Source organism: Magnolia sinica, chromosome 10 (genome assembly GCF_029962835.1).
Source record: "Magnolia sinica isolate HGM2019 chromosome 10, MsV1, whole genome shotgun sequence".
In the NCBI taxonomy this organism is placed as follows: domain Eukaryota; kingdom Viridiplantae; phylum Streptophyta; class Magnoliopsida; order Magnoliales; family Magnoliaceae; genus Magnolia; species Magnolia sinica.
In genome coordinates, this window is record NC_080582.1 from 84946743 (window position 1) to 84961224 (window position 14482).

The window sequence follows — 14482 nt, forward strand, 5'->3', positions numbered from 1 at the left end:
AAGCATTATATTTCTTATTTCTTCTATTTTAGTAAAGAAAAAAAAGCTCCATATTACTATCCCGTGAACATAAGAATGTTGTCAAATTATATAAATCTTTAAGCCTCTTTTATCTTATTTTGTTTTGGCCCTTGAATTTTTTGTTTTGCTTATTTATTTGTTGTTTTGTGGTGCCTATATATATCATTTGTATATATATATATATATATATATATATATATATATATATATATATATATATATATATATATATATATATATATATATATATCAATTATATAAATGTTTTTCCGTAATAATTATCTTCTAATAGGGCAAGTTATATAATGGGTTGGATGTTGTACCCTTATGATTGCTTGGAGCTTATCCACTTGTTGAATGGTATCTGTTTTTTGAATCATTCAGAGATGGGAATCTCTCACTCATCTACACAGCATATAATGCCAATAGCTATGGACAATTTTGACCCCTTAATTAGCCTTCAGAGCATTCATTAAGAAAAGGTATAAATTCATCATGAAATGAAGTTGCTTGGCATAAAAAGGTTGAAATTTTGCACATTGCAACCCCCCCTTTGGCTTCTTTTAATGCACATCTTTACTTCTCTAACTAGATTGACGGAGTGTCTATTAATTAGAAAGCTTGCAAAATAAATACTTTGTAGGGCTAACCTTGACGATCGTGTGACATCTACTCCATATATCTATTGTGTCATCTTATATTAGGATGTAAACCCAAAAATTAGATGAGAAAGGAACTCCAGTGAGCCGTAACAATGAAAACAAGAGGGATTCTTCACCAATCATTCCCTTCTCTTTTACTTTGTGTAATTGGTAGTTGCAAGCATCCTTGCCTTTTCATCCTCTTTTGTTTTTTTTTTTTGTTTTTGTTTTTTTTTTTTCTGATTTCTTTCTACCACTCTTTGTTGGAGTGATAAAGCCCCTTGATATACATTGATACACCACACTTTTACAGTTTAAGCTTTTGGAAGGAATGGTTGTTTGACATAGTGTTAGAACATAAGGTTTTATGTTCAAATCTCGAGAGCAACAAGTATGCCTTGTTAATATATTATTCTCCCACGAGGTCAGCAAAATCAAGTCTAGCTTAGGGATTGAGAAATCAAGCCTAGCTAAATTTTTTACCAATCAAATACAGGCCATATCAAACCCTCTAAAAAAGTTAGAACCACCAAAGAAAATCACATGCTACAAAAAAACAGTCCCATCGGCTCCTCAGGTGGGCCACTCCATAAAAATCAATGTCCAGCCATTGTTAAATACCAAAATGCAAGTGTAGTAAATTCAATGACTGAATGTGAATGCTTATTTGTTTCTTTATTTTACACATGTTACTCATCATGATGTACAACCTAATGGATGGTTGGAATTTGGCATTCACACAAAAATTTATAAGTTATCTTACGTGGAGTAGTTGGATTTAAGGCCTTATTATCTATTGCTTCTATCGGTTGGACTGGCCTGATTTTTGGGCCATACCAAGCATGCGGCAGGGACCAGCCGAAGAATGACACACACGTGCCACGTTTGCACTTGCGAGGATACTATATTCAAAATCCATACCAAGCACACGGCAGGGACCAGCCGAAGAATGACACACACGTGCCACGTTTGCACTTGCGAGGATACTATATTCAAAATCGTTTCTCCTGTGGCTAGCCATCACTATCCTACTCCTCACCGTGATATTCTCTCAGCTGTAAAAAAAGCTGTAGGTTGTCGGCAGCAGTAATCCATAAATGATTCGGTAGAATCGTTTCTACGAAACCTCCCACAAATCCTTTTCACGTAATGCGGCTGGGAGATGATGGATCAGGACCGTCCATCCACTAGAATCTATCATGGATGGCTGATCTTCACAAAATCAACTTTTCAGATGATCCTGGCCATAGCCTTTTCCCACTTCTGCACCGCTTGAACTCTTTGATCTTTACCGTCCAATTAAGGGCCATTGATCTGACGGCCGACATCATTCAATCATTGCAGCTTTCGAATTGTAGCCATCCACTTAAGTTTCCACTGAATAGACAATATCCACTCATTACACCCTGTCACTTGTACGGTGGAAGGTTGAGTTTATCTGCCTTTTGGTAGACATGAATCTACCGAATCTTTAAAATCCATGTATTACTGAATGTAGTCAGAAGTGGTAACACTTCGGTACGTCGCGCTAGGTGTCCACTGGAGTTACTTTCACTAACGTGGGAGAAAGTAAGTAACGTACACAAAATCCACGCCGTCCATGACGTACATCACTAATTTTTGGTTGAAGATCCTAAAAACAAGGATGATTAAATCCTCATGTGGGCCACTGGGAAATTTTATACGTAGAACCTCTAAATTCACTTGTGTGGGCCACCTGAGCTTTTGAATATTATTATTTTTAGATAACGATTTTACTCCGATGAGAACGTCAGATAAATGAACTGGATGGTTAAAAAATTGCATGGTGGATCCTTTATGAAACTAACGGTGGACGTTTCATCCGGACTCTTTCTTGTTTTATTTCCAGTCTTATTTTAAATTATTGTAAATTTTTAATCAATTTTTAAAATAAAATATCATACGTGATGAACGGTGTGGATATACTGAAAGTTACATCCACATGGCTCCCGGTGAGCGAAACTAACCCGAGCAGATACCATGCGCGAGTTACCGTAGCGCGGCTCGTCGGAAGCCCTTCGAAGCGGGAAGCGGATTGGCTGGTGTACCACACACCAGCTATATAGCTGCTGTAGGAACGTGTCGTGCGAAGACGACTGACTCTCCTCGAGCTCCGAGTTGTACGAACGGCTCAAAGGAGATCAAAGTTTCACGGGACCACAGTGATGTATTTATTATATCTATGCCGTTCATCTATTTTTATATATCATTTTAGAGCACTAACCAAAAAATAAATCATATCCAAGTATCATCAGGACCACACCACAAATAGCCACGGAGATAATGATTTTCACTGTTAAAGAATTCGTAGGGCCCACCATAATGTTTATTTTCCATCCAATCTGTTCATTAGGTCACAAAGACCTGAATTAATAGGAATTTGTTTTTCCATATTTATCCAAAACTTCCACGACCCCAAAAAGGATTTCAATGGTAGACGTTCAATCTCCCGTTGATTTTTTCAGTGTGGTCCACTTGATAGTTATATATGTCTTATTTTTCGTCTCAAGGATTAATACAAGCTCAAAAAATGGGTGGACGGTTTGGATATAACACATACCTCATGATCAGACCCACAGAACTTGCTGACGTCAATACAGCAGCTATATAGCTGGTGTGAGGTAAACCAGCCAATCCGCTTCTTCGAAGCGTACAATCCGAAAAGGTTAGAACTTAAGCCGGACAGTCAACGCCTTGTAAAAGAATTCCTACCATACATTGCGTTTGTACCGTGTTACCATCCTTTCTATACATCAAATCTGTATACCCTAATCATCCGTAACTTTAAGATCCAAACAGAATATCCATATCCAAATCCATACTTAAAGGACGATCTTAACCGTCTGATCAGAAAGTTGTCCAGAAAAAAAAAAAGAACGGTTGAAATTCAAGAAATATTATAATCTATAATCAGATGGTAAAACCATCCAATCAATGCTAGTTTATTATGAATGATATCCTTATTAGGGTCTTGATTTACAGCGGTCAGATTAAGTCACATGCATGCCACTAGTAAACGTGTAAGCATATGCGGTTTTTATATGTGATTATAGTCCGGCAGACTATGGTATAATTACTGGAGAAAAGATTATTAATAATCATTGCACCGGTGAACTACGAACGGAACTCCGGCAACTGAGATTTTAAGAGAGCCTCTTGATTCACCTCCCACGTGTCATTGTTTACCAGATCTCGGACATGAATCAGGTGGGACTCAACGTGAAAATTGGTTCGTTTTCATCATCGAGATTTTGATTTTTTTTTAATACTGAATAGGGAACCTTTGTATATTCCGTACGTCCTCCTTTTTCTAATTGAACGCCCAGTAATTTGAATGAATGATTCTAATTTTAGTAAAATGGATTTTTAAATCTATTGAAAACATTATGAACAGATTAGATCTCCTAAAAGTAAATTATGTTTATATGTGTAATGCGAGTCTCTCTCTCAATCTCATTTGTGCGACTCTTGTAAGTATTACCCAATTAAGAAACTCGGCGTCGCTGGATAACTCGAAGCAACTTGCAAAATTCAGAAAAAGCGTCCAAATCAACCATCTTTCTTTCCCCTGACTGTAACGTGCATTCATAAAAACAGAAACACACGGTTCGTTTCAACTTGATTGTACACGTGGATATATTGTAAGTGATTTTGGTCCGTCCATCTGATGGAATATAGTGTCCATCATTAAAATGTTAAAAAATAAAACCTAAAAATAATCAAAACCTTCGATATTTTCTCTTAAAATTAACGGTAAAAATTTAATAGTATTAACGGTTCTTTTTCAAAATATTAAAAAATCTAACAAAGTAAGCTTATTTATTGAGTAAGTGGACTTTATCTCATATCTTACGCAATATATACTACCATTTTTGCGGTCAGGATTTACGGAATGTACAGTCACTTATACCTATGAGACGCGACGAATTGTACTGTGTTCATTGCGTAACGAACTGAACAGCTGCTGCTTCTTCCAACAAGCAAGTATATTTTAGTAGTCCGGATGCCTGAAGATGTAAACAGTGTTTTGATTTATCCTCTCTCACAAATCGGGCCCGTTTTAGTTAATCTAAACCGTTGATCTGAGATCGGGAAAATGCACAGAAAATTCCGTCAGACAGTCAAGTAATCTTCCGCCTCATTTTTGAATATTTCTTTGTATTTATCTTAACCGTCTCTTTCTAGGAAACTGATATCATAGTTGAAAATGGTTCAATATGTATGATCATTTTCATAAAATTTCCATCGGTATTACAAATCATCAAATCAACGGTATGGATCACAAAAATATTGGCCCCATTTAATAAAATAAGCACCCCAGCACACAATTCTCATCCTGCCGCATCAGGACGGTAAAAAACATAAACTAGAGTAGAGCAGGCGGACCATCGTTTTCCCATGGGGGAGTTGCACAATACTCAGGCAGAGCATCAAGCTTGATACGCAGGAGAGCTCACAAATTGCACAGATTTCATATATCAATTCAAACAAACCGGCTAAATTAAGTAGATCGCTTTCAGTAACTCGTAACCCAAAAATCAGATTGATTTAACGGTCCTAACCTCTGATTCGTTGACACTTCTTGTTGAAATAGGACCATCAGATATTTTCATTCTGAACCGTTCAATAAATGTCCACCACCATCAAGCCATTAGTCAGATAATCAAATAGCCGTAAGTTTTTTTCCATGGTACATCTAAACTGGATTCATAATCTGTACGCTTGATTTGACTTCATTCTATTACACGTGTTCAAATTTTAAATAAGTTGTAGTGCTCGTTTATCATCTATTACACTCTGCTGGAGTATCAAAGTTGTTCTATTTCTTTCTTTTGAGGTGTACAAGGCATCCAAACAGGCGTCCGCGTCGCCCATTCCGCTGTAATATGTTATTTCACGATTCGACCATCCAAACGCTCATTTATACAATTCCCTCCAACCGAGCTAGCTGGCGTTTGTTCCGATCTATGAGAGAGAGAGAGAGAGAGAGGCGTTTTTTGTTTTAAAAAGGAGGCCTTGCACTGGCAGTGAGCTCTAAAGAAAAGAAGAAGAAAAACACGATCCCTACCATTCTCAATCCCTGAGGCTTGTGGTGCGTTTGGCAAACCAAGAAAATACGATTCTAGGAAATGGGATTCGACGCGAGGCAGGTCTTGGGAGCGGTCCTGACTTTCACCATGTTCGCAATGCTCGCGAACATGATCAGGCGAGACCATTTCGATTCGTTTCAAGTAAGTCACCGAGCTCGCTTCCCGAATCGAATTTTCCTTTTTCATGTTTGTTTTTTTTGCGTTGATTTTCCCACTCTCTCTTTTATACTTCTCTTCTGTTTTAGTAATTGAGATTTACTTCTTGTTTTGGTAATACAGTAGTACAGAGTTGTATTGTAATGCTACTGAGAGTAAAAAAAAGGGGGTGTATCGATCAAAAAAGGGTGATCGTAGATTGTGGGTCCCCTAATTTTCTAGTTATGATGTTTGGGGATTTGAAATTTACACCCATCCTGATTGATAGATACACCATTTTTATTTTTATTTTCTCATTTTGGTAATACAATAGTGGAGAGGCGGATATGTTATGTTACTGAAATTAGAAGAAGGGTGTATGCATAAAAAGTATGGGTGTAAATTTCTGCTCTCTTGTTTTCTGTTTATTGTTTTATATGCAGTAGAATTGATGCTTGGGATTTGAAATTTACATCCACCCTGATTGATAGATGCACCATTTTTTCTCATCTTGGTAATACAATGGTGGGGAGGTGTAATGTTATATTACTGAAAGTCGAAAAGGGTGTATACATCAAAAGGGTGGGTGTGAATTTTGGTTTCCTTATTTTCTGTTTCTTGGTTTATTTACAGTGGAGTTGATGCTTTGGATTTGAAATTTACACCCATCCTTATTGATTGATGCACCCTTTTTTCTCATTTTGATACATAATAGCTTCGATTGTTATGTTATTGAAAGTAGAAAAAAAGGGGTGTTTCTACCTGTTTCTTGAGATTTACACCTGCCCTGATTGATAAACACCCCCATTTTCTCATTATGGTAATACGGTAATACATATTTGTGCTGTTATGTTACTGAAAGTGGAAAATGGATGTATCTGTCAAAAAAGGGGGGGTGTAAATGGTGGGTCAGTTGATTATCTGTTTCTAGGCATTAAAATTCAGTTAGTTTGATGCTCGTTGATTGATATTTACACCCAGCCTGATTAGTGGCAGCAACCTTTGTTTCTACTTTTGGTAATACAATAGTACAATGTATCATTGAAAGAGGAAAAGAGAGGGTGCATTCATCAATCAGGGCGGGTGTAAATAGTGGATGCTTAGTTTTATGTTTCTTGGTTTGTTGGCCTTTGGGATTGATATTTACATCCATCCTGATTGACAGTGGAGCCCCTTGTTTCTGCTTTTTGTAAGTACTGTTGTATTTTCTCAGTTAGTGAAGGGAGTGTCTTATCAATCATGGAGGGTCTAAAATGGTTGCTCCATTGTTCTTGATTTTTTCAATTTTAGGAACTGATATATACACCCTCTTGATTGATAGATAGCCCGTGTTTCTCATTTTGGCAACACCTAGCACAGAGCTGTATTGCTACATTACCAAAAGTAGAGAAAGGGTGTGTATCTAACAAAAGGGGTGGGCATAGATAGTGGCTTCCTTAATTTTCTGCTTCTTGGTATACAAGCAATAGAATTGGTATTGGGAATTGATATTTACATCCATCCTGTTTCTAGGTTTACAACAGCATCCTTTATCTGTACATTCGGTTGTATTGTTGTATTACCAGAAGTAGAAAAAGTAGGGTGTTTTAATCAATCAGGGTGGGTGTAAATAGCAGATCTATTGTTCCTGATATCTTTATTTCAATTTTCTATGTTTCTTGGTTTACATGCAGCAGAGTTAATGTTCTAATGCGAAAATTAAAGGATTCACTACTGTTAGAGGTTCTTTATGCAATAAGCATTTTTTTTTTTTTTTTGGTTGATTCCATTTTCATCTGATAGTTACTAGTGGTAGAATCAATTTGGTAGTGCAAGTTGTCATTGATCCTCTGACTGCTGCATGAGTTTGTTTGGATCAATGTGCACACTCGTCGAATTAGATTTTTGTCGCATTAGTTGTGCTGTCGAGTTACACTTTTGTCGCATTAGTGACGTTTCAATTCCTTTCTAAACGACAAGAAGTGATAGGGCAATCTCCCCGAGGAGAAGTTGAGGCGATTCCAGCACATGTGCCAATGTGGCATACATTCGCAACATCTGGGTGACTCATAAAGTGGGACCACTTGGAAGGCATGGTCATGCCCTGGCCAAAAAATCAGCCGGGTACCCTCTTTGTTGGGCCACACATGTATAGAGAAATACATGGTTGGCAAAAAGGTGACCAACAGTTTGAAGTTGACATATGGATGGCCCACCTAATAATTGGACCAGCTCATTTTTCAGGTCAGTGAATGATCGCAGTCTGTCCCTAAAGAAGAGTGACCTTGACTCTCACACATGTGGTTTACAATGACATCCTTTTTCTCTACTTTCGGTTGTATTGTTTTATTACCATAAGCAGAAAAAGAAGAGTGTATTTATTCAATCAGGTTAGGTGTGCATAGAAAATTCTTGTTCTTGATTTCATTTCTTTATTTCAATGTTCTATTTTTCTCGGTTTACATGCTGTGGAGTTAATGTTCTTATGTGAAAATTAATGGTGTTTTTTTTGTCAATTCCATTTTCATCTGATAGTCATTAGCGGTAATCAATTTAATGGTGCAAGTTGTCATGGATTCTCTGACTTCTGCCGAGTTTGTTTGGATTGATGTGCACACCGTCGAACTAGATTTTTGTCCTGTTTGTTGTGCTGTCGAGTTAGACTTCTGTCACATTATTAACGTTTCAATTCCCCTCTAACTGACAAGAAGTGGGAGGGTGATTTGCTCAAGGAGACGTTGACGAGCCAATTCCGGCATGCGTGCCAATGGGGCGCACCTGTGCAATATCCAGGCTATTCATCAAGTTGGTCCACGTTGAGCATGCTCTGACCTGAAAATCAGGCCGGTCCCCCCATTTTGTGGGCCAGATGTGTATAGAAAATTACATGTTTATATATATATATATAAGACCAACAGTCCACATTCAAGATATGCATGGCCCACCTGATGATTGGACCATCTCAATTTTTAGGTCAGTGAATGATTGCAGTGTGAACTAACCTTGAATCTCACATGTATGGTGCGAATCACCTCAGTCTCTCCCTGCATGAATGACTTTTGTATTTCTCTTAGCTGAGAATTTCCTGGAGGTCTTGCTTGTTTTGTTCTGGATTTCCTTGTTCTCATGGGAAAGTATTTAGAAGAAGCTTGGGAGGTGTCGGTTTGGTCATTGGATTTTTTTGCAGGCAACGACCTTCAACAAGTCCTTTATCTTTGCACCACTTCAATCAATCTAATCTAATCGTGTCCAACAGTAGAGATGCAGGAAAAAAAAAACTATTTAAAACTGTAATCTTTTGATTTTATATATTCTCTCTGTTCATTCTACTGCCACATGAATCATGCCTACACCAAGAGCTATCTGTTCTTTATGGCTGCAGAATTATTGATGGAATGATTACAAATCATCTTTTGATTTGATATACCTTTTTTGATGTAGAGGTCTGAATGTGTTTGGACCCACTAACCAATGGAATTGCACTTGATATTCCAACGAATTGGAAATAACCAGATTGTAATTTCCTTACCATTCATATTAAGGATCTGGTCTCACAATTTCCTTACTGTAATTTGTGGGGCACTTCCTCACAAGGAACTTTTTACGGTCCAATTCACTTTTGCATCCAAATGCATCCCTGGGCTCTTGCTCAAGGCTTTGTGTCTGAAATGGACCCACCCTGTTGTCTCTAATTGATTTGGATGGGTCGAAGGTTGCTTTCAGGAAGAGAATATCAAGTATTAATGCTTTATGGTTGAGCCTTCAACTGAATTTACGGAAATGGTACTTGTATTCCTGAGTTAATCGCTTGGGTATGCTAGAATTTATTCAGGTTATGATGCTGAATTACGAACATGGATGATGGCTCTCTAGGTATACTAGAAATTATTATGGTTATGATTCTGAATTACGAACAGGATGAGGGCACAGATACAGTGATAGGGATAATGACACCAACACAATGAAAACATTGTTAGTTAAGAAATTAGTGAACCTGATCTATTAGGATATGCTTGAAGTGTATCCTACTGCTATCAGTACCAAAATCTTTTCGGATAGTATTGATTCCAGTACAGATAGAAGTATTTGGATGTGAGGGGTACAAAAGGCCCTCAAACAAACTCCTTTAGGGCCCATTTGGATTCTTAATGGGTCCACCTGCTACCTCCCAATCCAAAAGTAGGAATTGACAACTCCCTTCAAAAAGCTGTTATTGCAGAATCCAGGATCAATCAATCTTCTCCATCCCTCCCCAACCCCAATCAATTCCCCCCACTGGTCTCCGACGGCCTACTGACCACCGTATGACCACTTACTGCAGGTGCTCTTTTTTCATTTTTTTCATTGTTTACTTGGCTCATACAGTCCATGATGTCAGCAGAAAACAAAAGATTGGCCATTCCAGGAATCACCAATCAATGGTAGATCACTCCTAGGATTTGCAAATCCCCGTGACTGAGAAGCACTGCCATCCAACAGCCACTTAGTCATTGAACTTTTAACGGATACCACGGTCCATCTGATGTTGGTTGAAGGTCACAAGGGCTAGGAGTTCTACCATGTTTCACTTGAGGGTGTTTTTCCTCTTAAACATTTTACTTCTAAGATACCATAGTCCATCTAATGTTGGATGAAATTCACACAAGGGGCAGTTCTATTGTGTCACACTCGGTGGGTGTTTTCTTGTCGCTAATGCTTTAGCCTTTGATTGTGGCCCTAATAATCGGTGCTTATTTACCAGCTTAAATGGAATGGTTATCTGTAACCATTTAGTTTTATTCTGCTTCTTTTCTTTTACTAATATTTGAAATGACCAAGATGTGCTTCTGTATGTTTTGATAGGGTTAACAGATATTGCTTTTTTCCCACTCAAAATTTTCTGGTGTATTTCCTGTAAGATTTATGGATTTCTGCAGTCTGTGGGTTTAGCTTTGACGAATCCTACTGAAAATGGGTTTGATGTGTCCTTGAAAGGTGATTGTTCCAGGGCCACCGGCTGTTCATTTTGATGTAATGAAGGTTGAGGAGAAAGGTATTTCCATGCTTCCGATGGGTAAAGGGCCTTGGAAGGGGAATGGCCAAGAGCTGAAATCTTGCTGGGCCAAGCCTAGATCAAGTAAGTTCTCTAGCGTCGCTTGGTGTTCAAGGGCGAAAGGATTTCATGAAACTTCTGACTGAATCTCTCTCTCTCTCTCTCTCTCTCTCTCTCTCTCTCTCCCTCCCTCCTTCCCTCCATCCACTATATATTTTTTTTCTTTTCTTTTGGGGCTGCAGAAGAGGTAGATCAGCCAAAAGGTTTCATTACATTCTCGTTATCTAATGGTCCAGAATATCACATCTTGCAGGTATGCTGGTTTGACTTTATTCTCATCAATTGAGCTTCTTTTGCCAATTCAAAATTGAATCTTAGATATTTGGTTGGTTTTTGAGTTGGGGTTCACAGATTTATGTTTCAGATGATTTTATTTATTTATTTATTATTATTATTTTTTTAATGCTGTTCTTCTCTGAAATGCAACGCTTCATATTTAAGTACTCAATACACCTTTTGATGATGGAGGTAGTAAGAAAAGATCAGATGACCTATGGTTTAGCCAATGACATGGACCTTGATAGAGTGGAATGGAGGATTGGGAACGGTGTAGCCGACCCCAACTAGTTGGGATGAGGCTTAGATGATGATGATGATGATGACAACAGCGACTTAATACCCCACGCCAGGTTGTCTTTTCCTCATTCCTTGCAACAGTCTAGGAAGTGTGCGTTGAATGATCTATCCAAATCATATGAAAGTGTCAGTTGATACTTTGAGTTTCATTACTAAACCTACCCAATACGAATTCAGTTTCGAGGTTCAGCTAACCATACAAAGCCTTTGTGAAACCTTTTTCGGTTTTTGTTATCTTGCTTATGGATTGGATTGCCAGGGTTGATTTCCTTTTTCCAGACATGGCCTGTTCACCGTTGGTGTCTTGTTTATTGTTTGATCCCTTCATTTATCAGATTGCGGATGCGGTCGTGATCACAAGGTATCTAGGGGCTACGCTTGTACTCCCTGACATCAGAGGAAGAACACCAAGTGAAAAGAGGTCAGTGATTGCTAGATGGATTGAATTTTTATTTTTATTTTTATTTTTATTTTTATTTGATTTGATTTTTTTTAAGATTGCATTTGGTTGCACCAAATTAGGCTGATTAATCATGAAATATCATGTCAATTGATCAACCAAACGCACCCTTAACCATTTAGTAGAAAATAAGATTCAGAAGTCATCATTTATCACTGCTTCTCAAATCTCGCATTTATCCCCTTTAGAGTTTCTGCTTCTTCTTTTTTTTTTTTTTTTTTGAATTAGATATATGATTTGGAGGAATGTTAATTGCACACGGCTCATCACACGTTAATGCACATGAGTTCCTATTGAGAGATGTGGAAGACATGCTCATCCAGCAAGCCCATCCAGCAAGCCCCACTATAAACTGGCCATGGGCCAAAATTCAGACCAACTTTATGATCCTAATTCTTGAAGGAAGGCATAAAACTGGATTGTGATTAAAAAAATAAAAATAAAAAATAAAATAAAATAAAATAAAATAATAAATAAAAAAAATTCCTGAAATCGACTGATCCAAAATGAGACGAATCACTAGACTGATGCAGGACTGATATGGGACTGAGTCAGACCAAGGCGGGGTGAGTCATACTGGTTTCAGTCCACAGGTGAGTAGCACTCCAAAACCACTACTTAAATCCATGGTTTACAGTGGCTCTGTCGCCCTAGAAGTCTGGATCCTGTACTCATCTGCCATGTCTCCGTAAGATCTCATGTCTTAATGTGTGTGGTTAGCCATTTGATTCTTGTACTCGCATTCTTCATGATTCCATTCTACTATTTTGTGATTAAAATACTATGAATCTCTGCAGGAAATTTGAGGAAATCTATGACGTCGAGAAGTTCATGAAGAGCCTGGATGGTGTGATCAATATAGCAAGTGAGAAGCCAGCTGAAATAGCAGCAAAAAACCTTGCGGTTGTGAGGGTCCCAAGCAGGGTATCAGAAGACTACATTGCAGAAAACATTGAACCGATATTCCGAATTAACGGTAACTTGAAGCTTGCTACATACTTTCCTTCAGTAAACATGAAAATCGAGGAGACTCAGAAGGATGCGGATTCGGTCAGTTGCTTGGCAATGTTCAGCGCCCTCGAACTTCAACCGGAGATTCACGAAGTGGTCGACTTGATGGTCAGGAGGCTGCAGACCCTGAGTCGCAAGTCGGATGGCCAATTCGTCGCGGTGGATTTGAGGGTCGAGATGCTGCAAAGGAAAAGGTGCAAGGAAAGCGGAGGCGCAGGAAGGAAGAGTTGTTACAATGCAGAGGAGGTTGGCGAGTTCTTAAGGAAAATCGGGTTTGACGAGGACACCACAATTTATGTGACTCAGTCGCGGTGGGATGAAAGTCTCCATGTTTTGAAAAACATCTTCCCAAAAACTTATACTAAGGTAAGAAATTTTGTTTTTTTACTACTAATCTTTCAGCTTAGATGACTGTGATGTCTACTTCCTTTCTCTCCGCACATATTCCATGAGTGTGAAATCTGGGCTGTTCGCCAGGTGAGTCTTGCTGTGTAGGATGGTCCTGCTATCTGTTGAGGAAGGAACGAACCGATGATGCATACTCAAATCTACACATGTAGCCCACCCATTAACTGTGCTAACCAGGTCATTTGGTTTGGGCGCATGTTCTGTGCAGCCCACCTGATGAATGACCTGGATCTCAGCACACATGCCACATTGGCGCATGGGGGGAAATGTATAGTGGATTGATGATTCATTGAGTTGACTCAGACTCAGTTGAGTCTGATGATCCAGTTTGACACCACAGCTCAGGCCTGAGTTGGATGAGTCGCCCCCTGATTCAGGGGAGTTGCAACTCAACTAAAAATTGAACTGAGTCAGCTTTAGAATGATTAGCCAACCTCCAAATGGGATAAAGAGCTAAATTGGATTTTGAAACTGTTACAGGAAGGCATAATGCCTGCCGACAAGAAGGACAAGTTCCTTAACTCCGGGTATCCTGAATTTGAGAAGGCGATCGACTTCTACATCTGCTCTCAAAGCGACGTCTTTGTGCCTGCCATTTCCGGCATGTTCTACGCCAATGTTGCCGGAAAGAGGATATCTTCCGGCAAGACCCAGATACTAGTTCCAGCCACCATCCCCGGTCCGTCTGCCCCAGCCTCTGACTTCATCTCTTCTTATGTCTCTAAGAAAAGTCATTTGGCCTACTCGTGCTTCTGCTAAACTCCATCCAAAAATCAAACCGGTGTGTTTTGGAACAGAGTGTCCCCACTGATGAGTTCTTGAAGCCTTCTCAACTAGGCGACAGTTTTGATCTCTCAATGGGTCCAAGGACCCAAATCAAGCTGTCTGTTTGTATGGTGAAAATCCTTCCATGGCAAAGGCGGACCTCGTTATTTAATATGTTTCAAGTCCTTTATATAATCATAATAGAGTAGCATATGTTTATTGTATAGTACTGTTTATATCTGTAGTTTATGCAATCTTTGAATGTGTTTTATGTCTTTTTGCT

The 14482-nt window shown here is 38.8% G+C and overlaps 1 protein-coding gene across 4 annotated transcripts; it reads left to right on the forward strand.

Moving 5' to 3' along the window:
• Positions 1 to 5543: 5543 nt before the first annotated feature.
• On the forward strand, positions 5544 to 14482 carry LOC131217253 (protein MANNAN SYNTHESIS-RELATED 2-like). Of its 4 annotated transcripts, none has more exons than XM_058212112.1 (6): positions 5544 to 5914; positions 10862 to 11003; positions 11162 to 11232; positions 11891 to 11976; positions 12813 to 13392; positions 13915 to 14482. In XM_058212112.1, exons 1-6 carry the CDS (start codon positions 5813 to 5815, stop codon positions 14191 to 14193), a joined length of 1260 nt encoding a protein of 419 aa, XP_058068095.1. In that variant the 5' UTR covers positions 5544 to 5812; the 3' UTR covers positions 14194 to 14482. The 4 variants fall into 4 exon arrangements, with proteins under 4 accessions (XP_058068095.1, XP_058068098.1, XP_058068096.1 ...); XM_058212113.1 differs by lacking the exon at positions 5544 to 5914 and adding an exon at positions 7980 to 8131; XM_058212114.1 differs by lacking the exon at positions 5544 to 5914 and adding an exon at positions 8164 to 8277.